General features: G+C 36.2%; 1 protein-coding gene across 1 annotated transcript in view; it reads left to right on the forward strand.

The window, feature by feature from the left end:
• PROS1 (protein S) overlaps window positions 1-21,048 on the forward strand; it is a 69,957-nt gene that overhangs the window by 20,220 nt on the left and 28,689 nt on the right. The window contains exons 2-6 of the mRNA XM_046003754.1: window positions 6,987-7,144; window positions 10,185-10,209; window positions 16,400-16,486; window positions 18,874-18,996; window positions 19,096-19,227. Of these exons, the coding sequence (XP_045859710.1) occupies window positions 6,987-7,144; window positions 10,185-10,209; window positions 16,400-16,486; window positions 18,874-18,996; window positions 19,096-19,227 (525 nt within the window). The remainder of the gene's footprint in view (window positions 1-6,986; window positions 7,145-10,184; window positions 10,210-16,399; window positions 16,487-18,873; window positions 18,997-19,095; window positions 19,228-21,048) is intronic.

Raw genomic sequence — 21,048 nt, forward strand, 5'->3', positions numbered from 1 at the left:
TTTTCTAATACTTTTCTAACCTTTAACATAATAATATAAGAATCAGTTGCTCAGCAGCCTAGTCCTCAATATAAACAAAAATAAGAACTTTAGAGAAAAGCAAGTACAATAGTTCTCTTTAAAAAATTAACTTAAAAAAGATTTAAGTGTAACGTGCATCCAGACATGGCATTTCTTTCTGAAGGCTGACATAAACTTCTTCAAAAATTGATAATAATTATATAGGCCAACAAATGCTTAATTAAAAATCTGTCTTGGGGTGCCTGGGTGGCTTAGTGGGTTAAAGCTTCTGCCTTCGGCTCAGGTCATGATCTCAGGGTCCTGGGATCGGGCCCCGCATCGGGCTCTCTGCTCAGCAGGGACCCTGCTTCCCTTCCTCTCTCTCTAGCTGCCTCTTTGCCTACCTGTGATCTGTGTCTGTCAAATAAATAAATAAAATAAAATTTAAAAAAAACTTAAAAAAAATCTGTCTTTTGGTTTTCATGGTCCTTGCAATCCTCACATTTTTAAATATTCCTCCTCAATTAGAAGTCTTCTGTGGTAGAAATCTTTATGAATATAATGAAAGATTTTACGTTTGATTACTATGTGATTTTTTAAAACATTTTTAATTAATTAATTTATTTTTTCAGCGTAACAGTATTCATTGTTTTTGCACAACACCCAGTGCTCCATGCAATACGTGCCCTCCCTATTACCCACCACCTGTTCCCCCAACCTCCCACCCCCACCCCTTCAAAACCCTCAGGTTGTCTTTCAGAGTCCATAGTCTCTTATGGTTCGCCTCCCCTTCCAATTTCCCTCAACTTCCTTCTCCTCTCCATCTCCCAATGTCCTCCATGTCATTTGTTATGCTCCACAAATAAGTGAAACCATATGATACTTGACTCTCTCTGCTTGACTTATTTCACTCAGCATAATCACTTCCAGTCCCGTCCATGTTGCTACAAAAGTTGGGTATTCATCCTTTCTTTTTTTTTTTTTATAAACATATAATGTATGTGATTATTTTAAATATAGTTGGTAATTTCTGGACATATGTTTCCCCATCATTACTAGTTAATGGTGTTTCTGTAATACATGCAGTTCTATTTTTCCTCAGACTTTAACTAAAGGAAACATGCCGGTTCAACAGTTGATGCACGTGAAGCACAATTACATCTCAAAGTATTATCTAATTCTATTTGTACATTGAAAACAATTCCCCCTGCTTCATCCCACACTGAAGCAGAAACAAAAGATTCAAACACCCTGCCAACCCAAATGCTAGTGGGAGATTTTCTTCTCAGACACATTTTTTTAGGAGTAGTTTTTCATTCTTGGGATGCCAGACAAGTAGGGCCTGGGAAAAAGAGAGACAGAAAGCAAACTATAAAAGAGATGAGCTTTGGAAGGAGGAATGTGAGAACCATCTTGGCAAAGGACAAAAGAGCAGAATGTCAAAGATTCAGAGGATGGGCTGTGCTAAAGCTTAGATCTCCTTTGTCTGCGACCTCACTCTCCTCTGATCAGTAATGGGCAACCTGCAGATCAGTGGTCCTAATCACCCCCCTGGACAGAGTAGCAAGTTTGAACACTTCAGTGGGAGAAGAGGGTCTAAGGAAAGGACCTTCCCTTGACCAGATGGAACTGAATTGAACACACTGGGAAATTTTCCTCTGACCAGAGGCGGTGTTAACCCCACTATCTTTATTATGTCTGCTTTTTTGAAGTACCAGTAACAATAAGTGACTTTTTTGAAGATAAGACAATCAAATCTTATGCTCAAAAACCAAAGATTTGTCCCCACAGAAAATATTGAAGGGAACATATGAAAGCTGTTAAGACAATTTCAAAAAGGAATTTTAGTTCATGTTTGAACAATGGTTATGCTACTGACATAATTGCTCACCTACTATGGTCACTATTTTGAAGAGGGAGAACTTAGATAAGTTAACAATGTAAATAGTTAAGTCATTCTTCTAACTTGAAAGACTCATAACTAAACATTATACCTAAACTATGAACCTGAAGGTAGCACTTTTCTAGCAACATACTCAGGCTTTCACAGACTTTCTTAAAAAACTTATTAATCCGAAGAAGTGAAACAAGTGATTAGAGACAGTGTAGGAAAGAAGTGACAGTGTGGTAAAAGGAAAACGGGTTTGGGAGGCAGGCTTCTGTTCCTTTCTGTGTGAACTGGGTAAGGTTGACTCAATTTCCTGGAGTTGTCATTTGTTCATGCATAACATGGGAAGATTACTGTCTACTTAGAACCGTTGTGATTAGTATTAATGGAGATAATGTAAAAACGACATATACCTGCTTATATACCATGATTGTTACGATAAATAATGGAACTTTGGGGACATTCCTGCAGTGCAGCAGGGTGGATGCTTTTGGGTAGATAGACTGAGGCAGCTGGTAAAAGCACTTCTAACCCACATAGTTTTGTCATCCTACAGTTCTGTAATTCTTAATTTGGATCTGTAATGTATATTTGTATTTTTTTTTTGACAAGGAATAGTAGACTCCTTTGAAAGCACAGTTATTAAATGGATGGGTTTATTTCCTATAGGAAAGTAAATGTCTTAGTTACGATATCAAACTTGTCCGTGCCACAACCACATAGTTTTAAAATCAAATATGTTTTTGGCATTTGAGTGGCAGGTATAGAGAAGAAAGAACACTGGATTAGGAGGATGGGTATATTTAAATTCTTGTCCCATTAGCAGCACATCCTAGCTCTATGGGCTTGGGCCAAATCATATAACCTCTTTCAGCTTCATTTTCTTCAAGTAACTCAAGGAAAGTGGGGATGATAATTCTGTCCTCTGACTTATGGCATTATTTATGTGATGATCAAATGAACTAATACACACATCGAAAATTATTAAGTACCTTGCCAATCTAAAACATTATTGGCTTGAACCTAGATGAAATAATACATAAGCATTCAAATTAGGCAAAATTAGGTTTTTATTGTTAACTTTGTTATCTTTTAGGGTTGAGGTGTAAGAGTTTTCCTTTTTAAAAGACTTCTCTAATCAGTGGAGAAAATGAAACCTCTGTTTTTTGAGAAACAGCAAGTAGTAATCTGTACATTGGGATCTGTACACTGGGATCTAAGTCCCAATTTTGCTATTCCTTATAATTTAGGGCCACTATCCTGCAGGCTCTTTATGTGCGTTTCATCTTCTATAAAATGAAGTAGGTGATTTTGTTTTCTTCTCCTATAAAGTTATGTGAGCATTCCTCTAAATGTCTGCCTTAGTTCTCTCTGGATACTTGAGAACTTCCTCTTTTGCAGTGTGAATATTGTTTGTGTTATCAAATATGGTCTGTGTCCTGAAGTGGTCACTTGTAGGGGGAGAGATATACTTAAATGTCAATATTAAGATCTAAATTCCAAAACTTAATATTCCATAAGAAAGAAATACAAAAGAGTGATGTTAATGGTTAGTTTTCTAAGTGCATTTGACATTGATTTTTTTGTTGTTGTTATTGCATCACTGTATTTATCTTTCAGAGAAAGATGTTATTGTTTTCCCCAGAAAGATACATATTTGCTTTGAGGCTCAGAAGGGTTCAGTTTTTGCTATATTTATTATAAAGTAGCATCCTTAAAACTACTTCAAATAAATGAGATAACTGACCATGTCAGATTCTTCCACTGTGGATAGGGCTACCATTTATCAGTCAGGAATACATTTGGCAGGTAATGTGCTCACAGAACAACATCTGTTGGACACACACAGCCTTGATTTAATCTTGATCTTAGTAATGAACAGAGATAAAGATGGTAAGACATAGGGTTAAAAATATAACCCGAACACTATTTAGTTAGTCATCACATTTAAACTTTTGTTTTGGCAAGTAGGAGAAATAAAATAACATTACTTACTACACTCTTGAAAGGTGTTCAGTTATTCAGCTAATAATTATGGTGACTTGATTAATTAGTCCTTTTGCTTTTCTTTTTCTTCCTTCTATTGTCATCTTTTTTCCAGGTAATATGATAAAAAAGAGAAAAACAGATTTATCTGTTTATATTACTTGATTATCTTAGTGAAAGCACTATTGTGGTTTAAACCAGGATTTAAAAATTTTTTTAGGTTTTATTTTTGCTTTTAAAAAGTTTCATTAAAAATTATGTTGTTAAAAAAAATAATGTTGTTTACATGCCAAAACGATAAAGCCAAAGCTTCATACTGTCCATTCTTTTCTTCAGACATAATTGCAATCAGTAGTTTGAGTGTCTTTCCAAACTATTTTCTGTGTATCTGTCCACATGATATTTACATATCTACAAGTATGCCTGATATACATAGGGTTATGTGATAGTATGACATTCTATAATTTTCATTTTTTTTTCCAGAAAATGCCACCCAGATTTATTCTTTTTTTGTTTGTTTGTTTATTTTCAGCGTAACAGTGCTCATTGTTTTTGCACCACACCCAGGGCTCCATGCAGTACGTGCCCTCCCTATTATCCACCACCTGGATCCTCAACCTCCACCCCCGCCCCCGCCCTTTCAAAACCCTCTGGTTGTTTTCTTTTCTTTTTTTTTTTTTTTTAAAGATTTTATTTATTTATTTGACAGAGATCACAAGTAGCAGAGAGGCAGGCAGAGAGAGAGAGAGGGAAGCAGGCTCCCTGCTGAGCAGAGAGCCCGATGTGGGACTCGATTCCAGAACCCTGAGATCATGACCTGAGCCGAAGGCAGTGGCCTAACCCACTGAACCACCCAGGCGCCCTCTGGTTGTTTTTCAAAGTCCATAGTCTCTCATGGTTCATCTCCCCTTCCAGTTTCCCTCAACTCCCTTCTCCTGTCCATCTCCCCATGTCCACCGTGTTCTTTGTTATGCTCCACAAATACGTGAGACCATATGATACTTGACTCTCTCTGCTTGACTTATTTCGCTCAGCATAATCTCTTCCAGTCCTGTCCATGTTGCTACAAAAGTTGGGTATTCATCCTTTCTGATGGAGGCATAATACTCCATTGTGTATATGTACCACATCTTCCTTATCCATTCGTCCGTTGAAGGGCATCTTGGTTCTTTCCACAGTTTGGCGACCATGGCCATTGCTGCAATAAACATTGGGGTACAGATGGCTCTTCTTTTCACTACATCTGTATCTTTGGGGTAAATACCCAGCAGTGCAATTGCAGGGTCATAGGGAAGCTCCATTCTTAATTTCTTGAGGAATCTACACACTGTTCTCCAAAGTGGCTGCACCAACTTGCATTCCCACCAACAGTGTAAGAGGGTTCCCTTTTCTCCATATCCTCTCCAACACATGTTGTTTCCTGTCTTGCTAATTTTGGCCATTCTAACTGTTGTCAGGTGGTATCTCAATATAGTTTTAATTTGAATCTCCCTGATGGCTAGTGATGATGAGCATTTTTTCATGTGTCTGATAGCCATTTGTATGTCTTCATTGGTGAAGTGTCTGTTCATATCTTCTGCCCATTTTTATAATTTTCATTTTTAATTTAATAATATATTTTGAAGATCTTTGATAGAGGAATATATTCTTTTTCTTTGATAGGTGCATATTATCCCACAGTACAGATGTATTATAGTTTATTTTTCCATTCCCTTCTTGAGAGTTATTTAGATTGTTTTTAATTTTTTGATATTGCAGTTTTTCAAGAAACATTCTATATACACCTTTTCTAGCACAGGTATATACCTGCACGACATCCTCAGAAGAAGAATTGTTGAATTGAAGAGTATGTGTGCCTTAAATTTTCAACTACTACGAGATAACCTTAAAATAATGCTTAGCAGAATATATTCCCACCACTGATATACAAGAATACTTGTTTCCCCCTACTCTCGCCATTACTTGATGTTATCAGTCCTTTAAGTTTGTACATATTTAATGGGCAAAAATCTAGTTAAAAAATTTGTAGTGAACGTCTTTTCACATGTTTATTGGCCATTTGAATTTTCCTCTTTAGTGGTTTGTATGATTTTGATTATAGTGTTTTCTTTATATTTTCTTTATATTATTTTGTATTTAATGTTGCACACATTATTATTATTCATTGGCTTAGTATTGTTATTGTTTTAATTTGCAAAGTTGTTTAGACATTTTTTAAAAGATTTTCTTTATTTATTTGACAGAATGAGATCAGAAGTAGGCAGAGAGGCAGAGAGAGAGAGGAGGAAGCAGGCTCCCCGCCAAGCAGAGAGCCTGATGCGGGACTTGATCCCAGGACCCTGAGATCATGACCTGAGCGGAAGGCAGAGGCTTAACCCACTGAGCCACCCGGGTGCCCTGTTTACATTTTGAATGTAATCTTTTTCTAGTCTGTATCATGAAATGTTTTCTTCCAGCCTATCACTTGATGTTGAACTTTGTAATTTTTGTTGTTGCTCCTTAGCTGTTTGAAATTTGTTATGCAGTCGATATTACCAAATTTTTTCTCCTTGCCTTCTGTATTTTGTGCTTTGCACATGATCTTCCTTTTCCCAAAGATCTTTATTTTCCCTTTGTGTGAATAAATCAAATGTTTTAGCTCATCAAGTATCTTTTAAATAGCTGATTAGGCTGTACTCCCACATTGCTCTATCTTTACAGAGGTCATGAGGTTTTCCAGTAAAACTGAGAAAGCTTATAACTCTAACTTTAAAGATGTGTGGCTATAACTTTTGATACAGTTGTTTCAGCATGCTGCTTTTCCCCAATGTAGTTATAATAAGGTAAACATTAAATATTGTTTGGTTTGTTTGGCCTCATGCGTGAACTTGAATGATTTGTGAAGATCATTATACAGGTGCTATAACTTGCCCACCAAACCTGCTCTTTGAGTTGTTAATCAAAGTGCTTATGTATCTGCATATTTCTCTTCTCAGTTTTCCTATACTAATTCTAAATGTTATGCAGTTCACAATTAGACAATGATTTTAATTCTCACTTATTTAATAAAATACCATATTTTAGATGGAGAAATGAAAAGCTTACTTATAAAAACTTATTTTTTTTCCTTCAGTTTTGTCAAAGCAGGACGCTTCACAAGTCCTGGTTAGGAAACGCCGTGCAAATTCTATGTTTGAAGAAACCAAAAAGGGTAATCTTGAAAGAGAATGCATTGAAGAATTATGCAATAAAGAAGAAGCCAGGGAGATCTTTGAAAATGACCCTGAAACGGTAAGAATGAATGAAATCTAGTAAGTTAGCATACCTAGACATACAACGAAAGACTGAACATTTCCAGTTTGAGTCTGTGTTCCCTTGTGTTCCTTTTTAAAATTAATGATTGTTAAAAAAAAACAAAAAAAAATAAAATTAATGATTGTTTATATTGCCTTCTACATGTAACCACTGAAACATTTCAGAAGAAAGTAACTTCAGAGAAAAGTGGGCTTGTTAGAAAGATACTACTGCCAAAGCATTATGCACTAGCCGAACTCTAATTTGGGTATACTTCATTATCAGCAAGTTGTCTTGACCTCGTGGTTTGCAAATACTTTTTTCCCAATTAGAATTTGGTAGTATTAGGTAGGTGGAGAAGAAGGTATCTCAAGTATAATGTGTGTGTGTGTGTGTGACTGTATTATCACTATACCTCATTAGATCTCTCTGTTGGCATTTTTAACCAGGCTTTAGAAGACAATGCTATCTAAACCAGAGCTTGATACATCATAGGTACTCAGAGTTTCCTGAACCTACTTAATATGATCACTAATTCCTGGGGTTAGAATTTATATATTTAATGTATAAATTTTTCCAAGTTAGTCTAGGAGAATTTAATCATAAAGACCACTAAATGTCATACAGAAACATGGGACCCCAGACCTTATCTTTAGTCTCCTAATTTTCCTAGGGAAGGATGTTTTCTAATATGCCCTGTGGAAAACAGGATTATAAACAGTGCCTCTAAAAATTAGGATGAAGATGACCTTGAGAATTCAAATCTGATAACCTTCAGGGTTACCTCAGATATTTTTTCTGCCATGAACTATGTAACCCAAAGGAAATGAGGAAGAAAGCAAATACAAAGTAGCTTCTTTAGCTCAGCCATGGCTCCTGGGACCATGAGACTAGATGAAAGATAATGAGCAGGAACATTTGTCTATAGTTAGAGAACTTGCTCAAGACAGTAACAACTTGTGTTCTCCAGAGTTCCTCTTTAATCCTTTTCTCTCTACTTAGGCTCAAAGAATTATTTTTCCAAGGGACAAAAGAATTAATACTCTGCAGGATTGAGCGAGTTTTGTGGCTTTTTGTGGATAAGCAATTGACAAGACAAAGTATTTTATTATTTCACGATATATAGCAGATTAGTACTCTTATTGTGTAGGATACATATATATGTTATATATATACATGATATATATATATACACATTTATAATACAGTATAATATAATATTATTTATTAGAGAAATTTAAATATATACCATAGTAGTCAGAACAGTATGATAAACCCCCATATACCTCCCCAGACTTAAGTAACTATCAGCAATCACCATTCTTGTTTTGCCTAGTCTCAACCCCGCCCAGTCTAATTTTAGTTTTGTTTTGCTGGATCATTTAAGGTAAGCCTACATTCCTAAGATACCATATTCTTACATAGCCCGTAAATACCTGAGTATATATTTCTAACATTGTAGGTATGTTCTTGTAGCTTAGCCACTGAATGGCGAAGGAAGAGTGAGGTAGAAGACCATAGCGGAGAGGAGGGAAAGTAGTGGAGAAGGGAAACTCATTTATTTGCTTCCTCCCCTCCACTTTTTGACATTGGTCTCATATACAAAAGACAAAGATGACAGAGGGAGTAAAGAAAAAATGGGAGAAATGAAAGGCAAGGGAAAAAGAAACATTTGTGACTGTTTCTCATTTTTTAAAAAAGATTTTATGTATTTATTTGCGAGAGAGAGTGAGAGAGAGCATGAACGGAGGAGGGGGTGGGAGGGAGAGGCAGATGGAGAGGGAGAAGCAGCCTCCCTGCTGAGTGGGGTGTCTGACATGGGACTGGATCCCAGGACCCAGAGATCATGACCCAAGCTGAAGGCAGACGCCCAACCAATTGAGCCACCCAGGTGCCCCTGCTTCTCATTTTCTATCCTGCCCCATCCTCTCCCTGTCCACATCCCTAATATCCTAGTCCACACTCCCTGCTGTCCCTAATATCTTCCTTTCACATTCATATTGTCTCCTTTTGAACCCATTCATTGTTGCTTGTCTTCTTGGCTTTTGTTCTGTAGAAGAAAACACCAGTGTTCGAATTACTTGGTGGGAGATCCCACCCTTGTAAATGAGTAGACAACCGTTGTTTAGGTTTATATGTGAGAGGAGGCAAGAGCGACTTTGGCTCAGTACTGGATGAAGTATATTCCTTACTTGAGTATGTTTTTATGTAGAAACACTGGTTTCTTGCGAGGTATTCTTGTGCTACTAATGTTACACATTAGATATATTACGGCCTAAGAAGGTTTTGGGGAACCAGCCGAAGAACCTTACCTTCAGAAATAATTTTTTAACATTTTTCTCCCTTTGGAAAAGTACATTCCTTAGTCCAAATTACCGATTTACAGACAAACTTTTGGTACATAACCAATTTATAATAAGGTATTACATGTACAATAAGATGCTAAAAGATGAATGTTCAGCTTAATTCAGTTCAAATTATGTCACTTCTATTCAACATTAAATGTGGCATGTGTAATCAGCATGACATGAAATGTGTCAAATGGGTATCTGATCTTTTTTTTTCCATTTTATTTTATTTCTTTTCAGTGTTCCAAAATTCATTGTTTATGCACCACACCCAGTGCTCCATGCAATATGTGCTCTCCATAATACCCACCACCTTGCTCACTCTTTCCCCCAACCCCGCCTCCCCTCCAAAACCCTCAGGTATCTGATCATTATGGAAAAATTAAAGAATTTTTAAATAGAGAGCATATATTGCATGTATCATCTTTAGTAGAACCTGTTTTCAGATTAGAAGATTTTGTTACATGATTTTATTGCTCAATATTGATTTAAGCTAAGTGTCATGTTGGCTTAATGTTATTAGTTATCTACTCCTGGCATATTTTAGTATAGCAAGAATATTGTAATGTGAAAATGATAGTTATATGTAATATATTTGCATATTTAATATAAAACACATTATAAAATTAAGTTTTAACTAGTGAAATTTAGGCTTGCTAAAATACATTTTGTCTTTTCTTTCTTTCTAGGATTATTTTTATCCAAAATACTTAGGTAAGTTCAAAGAATCTCAATCATATAATCATAGAAATAGAAGGGAATTTAGATTTGATCAAGTCCAATCTTTCACTCATCCATTCCATCCAATATAATTTAATTAGCCTTGGGCATAAGAGTTCATTTTATATGCAGTCTTGCTGTCCTTTTATTTAAGGACATGTAAACAAATTTGAAATGGTTCTTTAATTACTGTCTGGCATTTTGTTAAAGCCTCTGCCTTCAGCTCAGGTCATGATTCCAGGGTCCTGGGATTGAGCCTCACATCGGGCTCTCTGCTCAGCAGGGTGCCTGCTTCCTCCTCTCTCTGCCTGACTCGCTGCCTACTTGTGATCTCTGTCTGTCAAATGAATAAATAAAATCTTTATTTTATTTATTCATTCATTCATTCATTAAAAAGACTTTTAGTCTTTTTCATTCTCTTGACTTTGCCATAAAGATCCATGGGCTGATGATAAATTATATTGAAGTATCAGGACATTCTTTAGAAGCATATGGTTGTCATGGTTTATCTTCTTAATATTGGTATATAATTAACATATAACATTGTATTAGTTTCATGTATACAACATAATATTTAATATATGTATGTATATGTTGCAAAATGACCATCTAGTAAGTCTAGTTAACATCTGTCACCACACATAGTTAAAATTTCTTTTTCCTGTGATGAAAACTTGTAAGATCTACTTTCTTAGCAACTTTCAAATATACGATACAGTATTATTATTTTTCTTGAAGATTTTATTTATTTATTTGACAGACAAAGATCACAAGAGAGGCAGGCAGGGGTGGGGGGAGCGGATTCCCTGCCGAGCAGGGAGCCAATTGCAGGGATCGATCCCAGAACCCTGAGATCATGACCTGAGCCGAAGGCAGAGGCTTTAACCACTGAGCCACCCAGGCACCCCACAATATAGTATTATTAACTATAGTCACCATCCTATAGATTATACCCCAAGACTTGTTTACTTTATAACTGGAACTTATGGATTATCTTTTAATAAAAGAAAAAGATCTCTATGCTCTTCAGAGCTTATGACATAAATCATCATAATTAAGGTGGAGAAAAGATAGAATGTCAAGAGTGTTTTAGCTTCTCAGTTTTAGGTAGGGATTTAAATATTTTATAGAAAAGATATTTGGCTATTAAAAATTAAAAGCTTGCATTAAAAAATACAGTATTAATCCTTGTTTCTTAGGTCCATGTAATGAAGCTGACATTTTGTGGACATCGGCACTCAAGAAGTATATACTACCTTTGATCACATAGTACATTTGGATAAAGATAAATAGCTTTTTAATACAACATTATGTATTTTGGGAAAGTTCCTTAGATAAAATACTTTCCTTTTTTCTTCTTTTCTCCTTCTCAATTTCCTCTTTTCTGGCTCTACTCAACTTTCTTTTCTCTTTGCTTGTCTTCTTTGGCAGCATGGTAGAATAACCAAGTACAAAAAAACAAAAAAAGAAAACCAAAAGCCAAAAACCAAAAACAAAACCTGTAAGATGTGGGCTCTACTCCCAGATCTAAAAATTTCTGCTGTGTCAGGTTAAACAAGTTATTTTGCTTTTCAGGTTCTTATTTAAATGTGCACTATAATTATATTTTCTAACTTCGGACCTGTTGGGAACACCAGATAAGTATATTTATGTAGATAGTTTTTTTTTTCACTTTACATTTCTCTTCACATGTAAAGTATTATTATTTAACCAACCCTTAATTTAAAACAAAACTTTATATCATTTTTACTTTTTGACTCACAATTTATATTTTGGTCTTTACTTATGTATAGGCATATGCAATGAATTCCACTGTTGAAAACAAAAAACAAAAACTCTACCTAACTTAAACTTTTATGTCGTTTGATGTATTTATTCTATAGGCCAATGGCCCTAATTGGGGGGGTGGGAACTTTATGATCTTGTCCTTGGCAAACCTAACATAATTTTACTAGTTACCATAACTTATTCAGGAATCTCCTTACAGTGAGATAAGACCACCCAAGAACTTAGATCGCTAATATTCATACAGTGGGCAGTGTTAGATTTGGAGTTTCAGGGGTTAGAAAGTGCTTCAGTTTATCCACATACCGTATGTACTGCATTGGAAACATGGAATTTGGTAAAAAAAAAATACTGTGGATTTCATCACACAAATGTTAAGTTTTAAAATTCTGTTCTTTCCTTGGAAAATCGAATGAGTAACCCTACCATTTATGAGAGCCTTTTAAATATCACCTGATAGAGTTGATTTTTATATTAATGGAAGAGAAACTTCGTTGGAAACATTAGAAATAAATTTTAGTTTCTGGTTCTTGCCAAGTCAGTTAATTAGCCCAGACTGCTGACTCCTTCCTTCTCTTAAAATCATCTCAAGAGAAACATTGGCATTCTAGGGACTAATGATAACAAAATAAAATGAAAAACCGCAAGAAATGTGAGAAATCCATAAAGGCTGGCTTGACCTAATATGTGTGTGTGGGAAGTTGGGTGCTGACTGCTGAGGTAGCAGTAAGAGGACAGTTTGGAGTATTTAAGAATCATATTCTTGATTTGTAATTATACAAATCAAGAAAAGGTTTAAAAAAGTACAATATTGCAAACTCTTAGCAGCAAAAAATAAGGAAATAACAAAAATAGGGATTTAAATAAGTTAAAAGGAAAACAAAAGATTCACAAAAGCAAAATATTATTCTTTGAAAAGGTTAGTAAGTTAGACTGACCTCTAGTAAGAATAATTAAGAAAAAAGAAAAAGAGAGAAAAACGAAATGCCAAAACACAAAGTGTAGAATAAAAAGAAGAAATACTATAAGCCCAACATAGATTGAATTTATAATAGTAAAATAAAGATAATCATAAAATGAAGTATAATCACAAAATAATAAAAATAGCTGTACCAAAATATATTTGGAAACTTGATAAAAGGGATACATTCCCAGAAAAATACATAACACTATAATTTTACAGGAAGAAGTTGATAACTTGGTTACAAGTAATTACTAAATCAGCAAAACGTCAATCAAATCCCTCTTCCATGGTGCCCCTCAAATTCAAACCCAGGTATTATACAAATGACTTCTTCTAAATTAAAAACAAAAATTGTTTTCTCTTATAAAATTGTCCAAGAAGAGAGAATAAGGTTCTTTGCTGTGAGCTTATTCCAAAAGTTTGAAGTAAACTTGATTCCAAAATCAGGTAAGAATGATACAAGAAAATAAAAATAAAATTCCTTTTCAATTATAAATTAATTCTAAATAAAATGATATCCAATCTAATCTAAAGTGTATTAAAATAATATATCATGAAGAAGTAGGGTTTATTACAGAAATACAGAAATGGTTTAACATCAGAAAATCTATCAATTTAATTATCCACATAAAGAGTATATTACTACCTCAGTTCATACAGAAAAAGCAGTTGATAAAATTCAGCATTTAATTATAAAACCTTTTTGCAAACTGTGATTATAGGAAAATTTTCTGAGCTTGATAAAGGTTATACAGAACAACCATATAATTTACAAATTTTGATACTTTTGTCCAGGACCAATACTACCATAGATAAATGCCCTGGAAACAAAAATTTGTTAAATGACATAAGGAGGGGCACCTGGGTGGCTCAATGGCTTAAAGCCTCTGCCTTCGGCTCAGGTCATGATCCCAGGGTCCTGGGATCGAGTCCCACATCAGGCTCTCTGCTCTGTAGGGAGCCTGCTTCCTCCTCTCTCCCTCTGCCTGCCTCTCTGCCTACTTGTGATCTCTGTCTGTCAAATAAATAAATAAAAATCTTTAAGAATAAATGACATAAGGTATGCTCCATCTCACTAGAAATCAGAAAAACAATATGAAATATCACTTACTTGACTATTATGGCATAAAGTAGAAAGCCAAGGTACAGAAATTCTTGAGCTGTGTGGTGGAAACGCACCTCTGGAGAGCCACTAAGTATGTGCCTATCTAATGATCCCACAATTCTTGAAACCCCTGGGTATCTATTTCTTTTTTTTTTTTAAGATTTTATTTATTTATTTGACAGAGAGAAAGAGAGAGAGAGAGAGAGAGAGAGAGAGAGATCACAAGTAGCAAGAGAGGCAGGCAGAGAGAGAGGGGGAAGCAGGCTCCCTGCCGAGCAGAGAGCCCAATGTGGGGCTCGATCCAGGACCCTGAGATCATGACCTGGGCCGAAGGCAGAGGCTTAACCCACTGAGCCACCCAGGCGCCCCTGGGTATCTATTTCTTATGCATGTAGTAGTGAGACACGCATGAAGATATCCATTGCAGTGCAACTTGTAGAGGTGGGACACTGGGGGCAATCTAAGTATCTTTCATGGGTAGAGGGGATTATAAAAATGGTGGTTGCTTGCTACGGAGTAAAGTTTAACAAGTAAAAAATTAGAAGCAATAACTTATATGCAGCAGCATGGAGTGATCGTAAACGTAGTGCCTCCTTGCTCTCTGCATTTGTCTGTACCCTGGGATAGCCTTGATCAGTAGACTCTGGAGGTGACAAAATGCCTCTTCATTGGTCTGGCAGTCTCTGCTTTCTTCCTCCTGGAAGCCAGCTGCCATGAAAGAATTGCCACTTTAGGACCAGCATGCTAAGAGAAACTCAACCACATTGAGAAGTCCTGAATTATGACCACATGGGGAGAGAGAGATGTCAGCCATGTGAGTGAAAAGCCATCTGAGGGCGCCTGGGTGGCTCAGTTGGTGAGGCAACTGCCTTTGGCTCAGGTCATGATCCCAGAGTCTTGGGATCGAGCCCCACATCGGGCTCCCAGCTCCATGGGGAGTCTGCTTCTTCCTCTGACATACTCCCATCTCATGCTCTTTCTCACACTCTCTCTCTCAAATAAATAAAATCTTTTAAAAAAAATAAAAGAAAAGCCATCTGAGAGGTGGATCTTACAATCTCAGTGGCCCCGGCGGACTCTGTGTGTAACAGAGACAAACAGTCCAACTAAACCCTTTCTAATATTTGATCCACAGATTGTGAACAAAATGGAGGGATTACTTGAGGTTCGAATTTTGGGGGTTGTTACTCAGCAAATGGTAATCAAAATACCATTTCTTTAGTAAGTTGTGATTAGCTGTACAATGAAATGATACATAGATATAGATACAGATAAAAATAATGTTGTGGGGCGCCTGGGTGGCTCAGTGGTTTAAGCTGCTGCCTTCGGTTCGGGTCATGATCTCAGGGTCCTGGGATCGAGTCCCACATCGGGCTCTGTGCTCAGCAGGGAGCCTGCTTCCCTCTCACTCTCTCTGTCTGCCTCTCTGCCTACTTATGATCTCTCTCTGTCAAATAAATAAATAAAATCTTTAAAAAAAATAATAATGTTGTCTTCAGAGACTATTAAGAAATGTTGTTGACACTAAATGTCTCCTACTTGAAGTATGTATTTATCTGTTACTTCAGCTGTTTTTGCTGCCAGATGGCTAGATCTAATTTCACAGAGTTACAGTGAGAAATAAAACGAAGAAGTAAACCTACTTTGAGGCATTATACAAATATTATTATATTAATCTCTATACAACACTGAGAGAACTAGAAGTTGCCTGCAGCAGCCAGAAACACTAACTTAATCTGTTGACTTAATTATAGACACTTTTAAAGATTTTTAAAATTTATTTATTTGACAGAGTGAGAGATCACAAGCAGGCAGAGAGGGAGGGGAAACAGGTCTGCTGCTGAGCAGAGAGCCCGATGTGGGGCTTGATCCCAGGACTCTGAGATCATGACCTGAGCCAAAGGCAGAGGCTTAACCCACTGAGCCACCCAGGCGCCCCTAGACACTTTTAAATTTGACTCTGGCCTACAGATACGAGGGTAACTCTAGGTCTCTACTGCAGAATGAAGAGCATAGATTTATTTGCCAGTAAATTTTTCTGTTAATCTAAGATCTTTTTCATCTCTTGCTTTAAGATTCTTCTCCAAAAAGAAGCTTCCATAAACCTTTTTCCCCCATGATTCTGTATTTACTGTAATCTTGCTTGTAGAATATTTAAATTTTTAAAAATGTGGACAGAAACATTTAGGGATGACATTTTGAATGCCAAGTCCTGTCAATCCCCAGGAAGATGAATATCCTATCACTTTGGATAATTTCTACCTCCACCATGATTTCAAAGGAAGTAAGTGTATCTACTCTAAAAAGACTACATTTGCTTGTACTTACAGGTTGTCTTGGCTCTTTCCGAGCCGGGTTATTCACTGCTGCACGTCAGTCCACTGAAGCTCATCCTGATCTACGGAGCTGTGTCACTGGTAAACACCTCTACCATCTATTTAAAAAATAAATAAATAAATAGAGCAAAGTAAAACCCTGCAAGTAAAGAAAATATACCATGTAAATATAACTAATGTTTAAAATCAACAAATGAGCCCTAGAAGAGTTGTGTGCCCAGCAAGGAGATATTCTCAAAATCGTTTGAAAGAATTTTTTTTTTCTAAATGTAAATGCTGCTCTTTTACTCCAAATAAATATTCCATCTGATGTTTCAGTTGAACAGTGTTCCTTGTTTACTAAGCTTTAGGTCATCAACTTCAGAATTTTATTCCTGAGACCTTTATTTTGTATGTCGTTGCGTAATCATGTATAAAGTGGAGCCATGCTTATTCTTCTACATTTTGGCATCAATCATATAAATGTGAAACCTTAAAATGTCACATTAACCTTCTCCTTCTGAAGTTCATATAGCGCTTTGTGATAACTATGGTAGATTATTTATCTCTAATTTCCCGGGTGAGAGTCAAAGACAAAAAGGTGAAATTGCAACATGTAAATTGGGATGTCTGTTTAGTGAATATTTTATATGTGACATTGGCATTATCTAAATATTCATGTATCTGAATTTTCTCTAACTTTAAGTCAGTTGTAATTATCCAAGCAAAATAGTTTGCCTGAACATCTATATTTAATCCATACTTTATTTTTTAATTTACCAGAGGATATGAAAGCAATGTTTTTAAAGACTTTATTTATTTGTTAGAGAGATAGCAGGGGGAGCAGCAGGCAGAGGGAGAAGCAGGCTCCCCACTGAGCAGGGAAGCCTATGAGGGACTCAGTCCCTTAAACCCTGGGATCATGATCTGAGCCAAAGGTAGATGCTTAGTCGCCTGAGCCACCCAGGTGTCAAAATAATTTGATAATTTGCTGATTAGCCTGTCTTCTAGAATTTTAACTAATAGCTAATTTATTGCCACTTTTCAAAAACTTGATTTTTTTAGAACATTTATTGAAAAATTTGGCAATTAGGTTTTGTTTAGTTTTAAAACTTTTTCTTTTTTTCTTTTTTTTTTTTTTTTTTAACATGTAACAGAAAATTCCTCAGGCTAATGTAAGCAAACCAGAATGTGTTGGAAGGAGTTTGCGGACTTAACTAGGAAGGCTTGAGAAACAGGTGTGGGAATGTGTAGGAACCAAGGGACCATTGCAGTGTCTGGTGAGGGAAGAGAGACCACAAATATACAACTGGGCATATCATTTAAGATGGTGGTAAAGTATTGTAACATTTTATGAAGAAAATGGCCTTCCCCTAGGAATCACCAGTTCTCTGCTACCTATTGTCCAGTGTCTGGAAACTATTGTTTTATGTCTTTTGAGCAGAGTTGTATTTATTTAAGGCAGGAAGATGAATCTAGTTCATGTTACTTCACCTTAACCCAAGTTGGAAGTCCCAAATTCTTTTTTCTTTGATACCGAGTAGTTTTATTTGTTCTGCCTACCACATTGAATTGTTTTAAGGATCAAATACGATAATTTATATGAAAAAATAACAAATTACATTTGTAAGTTTATACTGTATATGTTGTATATTTGTATATATTTGCAAATATAAAAAGTTCCCTTTTACAAAATAATTATAAAGATTTATCTAATGGACTCACTTTTTAAAAAAATTTTTATTTAAATTCCAATTAACCAACATACAAAACAATATGAGTTTCAGGTGCACAGTCTAGTGATTCAACACCTACATACAACACCCAGTGCTCGTCACAGCAAGTGCACCCCCTAATTCCCATGACCCATTCTCTCCTCCCCACTACCTCCCCTCTGCCAACCTTCAGCCCATCCTGCATAGTTAAGAGTTGGCCTGGTGGGACGCCTGAATGACTCAGTTGGTTCAGTGTCTGCTTTTGGCTCCAGTCATGATCCTAGGGTCCTGGGATCAAGTCCCGCAATCGGGCCTCTTGCTCAGCAGGGAGCTTGCTTCTCCCTCTGCCCGCTGCTCTCCCTGCTTGTGCATGCACTCTCTTTCTCTCTCTGAGAAATAAAGTCTTCAAGGAAAAAAAAAAAAAAAGCTGGCCTCTTGGTCTGCTTCTCTTTTTAGAAAAGAATGAAATCTTGCCATTTGTGACAATGTAGATGGAGCCAGAGAATATTATGCCGAGCAAGGTAGGTCAGTCAGAGAAAGACAGGTACTATGTGATTTCACTCATATGTGGAGTTTGGTGAAACAAGGCTGATGATCATAAAGGAAAAAAATATTATACTCACTTTTCTATGAAAAAGTATTATTTGAAGGAAGGAGATATGATTTTTTTCATTGATGACAGGCTTCATGCACAGGATTTCTATTAAAGGGTATATAGTTCTTTTTTTTACCGTGGCATGTGGCAAAAATTAAATAGCTGTCTATCTCCTTCAGCCATTCCAGACCAATGTAGTCCTCTGCCATGCAATGAAGATGGGTACAAAAGCTGCAGAGATGGTCAAGCTACATTCACTTGCATCTGTAAACCAGGTTGGCAAGGAGACAAGTGTGAAGATGGTATGTCTACTAAACCCATCTCACTCATCTGGATTGGCCTCCTGAAACGTTCTCCAGAGGCCTTATTGCTTTAAAAATAATTTATTTTTCCCTTCTTAGATATAAATGAATGCAAAGATCCCTCAAATGTAAATGGAGGTTGCAGCCAGATATGTGATAATACACCTGGAAGTTACCGCTGTTCCTGTAAAAGTGGCTTTTTTATGCTTTTAAATAAGAAGGACTGCAAAGGTAAGAGCAAGAAGGCATTCACTGTGTGGGAGCAAAGTTCAGTTAGTGGAATTTCCCCAGGAAATTCTTGGAACTTTCTGGTTTTAAGTGCTTGTAACAAATACACATTATTACCCACCTTGAAGCCTTGTGATACTAGGGAACCGCCTTTTAGTTTAATGTTCATGGATTATTTTGTCATTTATAGAATTTTTCATATTGTAATTTATTATTTATTGAGTATTTTACTATTTTGTTACTGTGTGTATGTGTGTGTACGTTTGAATAAAAAATTTCATTAAAAGGTGATAAGGTGAAGTTTCAGTGCAGGTCCTTGCTTACTAGAGTCTTTGCAAAATCATTGTTTTTATTTTTTCCAGACATTCTAATATTATTTCCTTTATACCATAAGATAAACAGCTATACAGAGTAATCCATCATAATCCTTAATCCTTCCACTGTATTTCATATTTCCTTGTTAGATATACCTGTCAAATATCTAATATAAACCTTTCTTATTACACCTTATCTCCTGTTGTGGTTTTGGGAAAGATGAACTATTTTCTTTCTCTTTATACATGTAAGATCTTATCATCGGTCATAACTATGTTTTTTCTTCAGATTTGAATAATCCCTGCCAGTTTAGCTTTTCAATAAGTCACTTTACTAGTGTATTTCTTGTGTTTTTCATTGTCCTTATGTTTCCCTCCAATTTTGACTTTTCTCCCCTCTGCCTATTGTCCTTTCTATTTGATTCTTTTAACTGCCACAATTAAATCTACAAATATTTGTGCTATGTGTGGATGGCTAAAAATGAATTTTCCAACCTGGAGTTAGGTTTTACCTTTAGAAATTGAAAATAGGAGCGCCTGGGTGGCTCAGTGGGTTAAAGCCTCTGCCTTTGGCCCAGGTCATGGTCCCAGCGTCCTGGGATCGAGCCCCACATTGGGCTCTCTCTGCTCAGCAGGGAGCCTGCTTCCTCCTGTCTCTCTATCTGCCTCTCTGCCTACTTGTGATCTCTGTCTGTCAAATAAATAAATACAATCTTTAAAAAAAAAAAAAAGAATTATAAAAAAAAAAAAAAGAAATTGGAAATAATTTTTTCCTCCTTCACTCCCTCCCTCTTTTCTTCCCTCCCTCCCTCCTTGTCCCTCTCCTTTTTGCTATGAGGTAGAAAAATATAGTAAGTTAAATCATAAAGTGTTCCTGTTCAACTCTAGTCATATCTACTTTGGAAAATCCCCATATTGGGGGCGCCTGGGTGACTCAGTGGATTGGGCCGCTGCCTTCGGCTCAGGTCAGGATCTCAGGGTCCTGGGATTGAGCCCCGCATTGGGCTCTCTGCTCCGCAGGGAGCCTGCTTCCTCCTCTCTCTCTGCCTGCCTCTCTGCCTACTTGTGATCTCTCTCTCTGTCAAATAAATAAATAAAATCTTAAAAAAAAAAAGAAAATCCCCATATTGAATTCATATTGAAGGGATGTTCTATCCCTCACTGTACTGTAGTGTTTAGTATAGTATAATTTACTATAATATTGTTTAAAGTGCAGTTAAATGACTCTAAAGTGAACTGCATTAACTAACAACTTCTCCTAAACCATTACCAATTTGTGACCATACATCTTTCCTGTCTGCCTATTTGAAGGTCTGAGGTTTGAGGTTAGAAATTGAGAATACCACTACTGTTAGAACATATTATAGAAAACCATCATAATGCAGGATACCATATGCATTCTATAAGCAAATAATACCCATTCATACTTCTGCATTTAAATACTTGAATGGTCTGTTCTTCTAAAGAAGTTGTGACTTATATTTTTAATTAAAAGCTATTTAATTCTTAT

This window comes from Meles meles, chromosome 4, assembly GCF_922984935.1.
Source record: "Meles meles chromosome 4, mMelMel3.1 paternal haplotype, whole genome shotgun sequence".
In the NCBI taxonomy this organism is placed as follows: Eukaryota; Metazoa; Chordata; class Mammalia; order Carnivora; family Mustelidae; genus Meles; species Meles meles.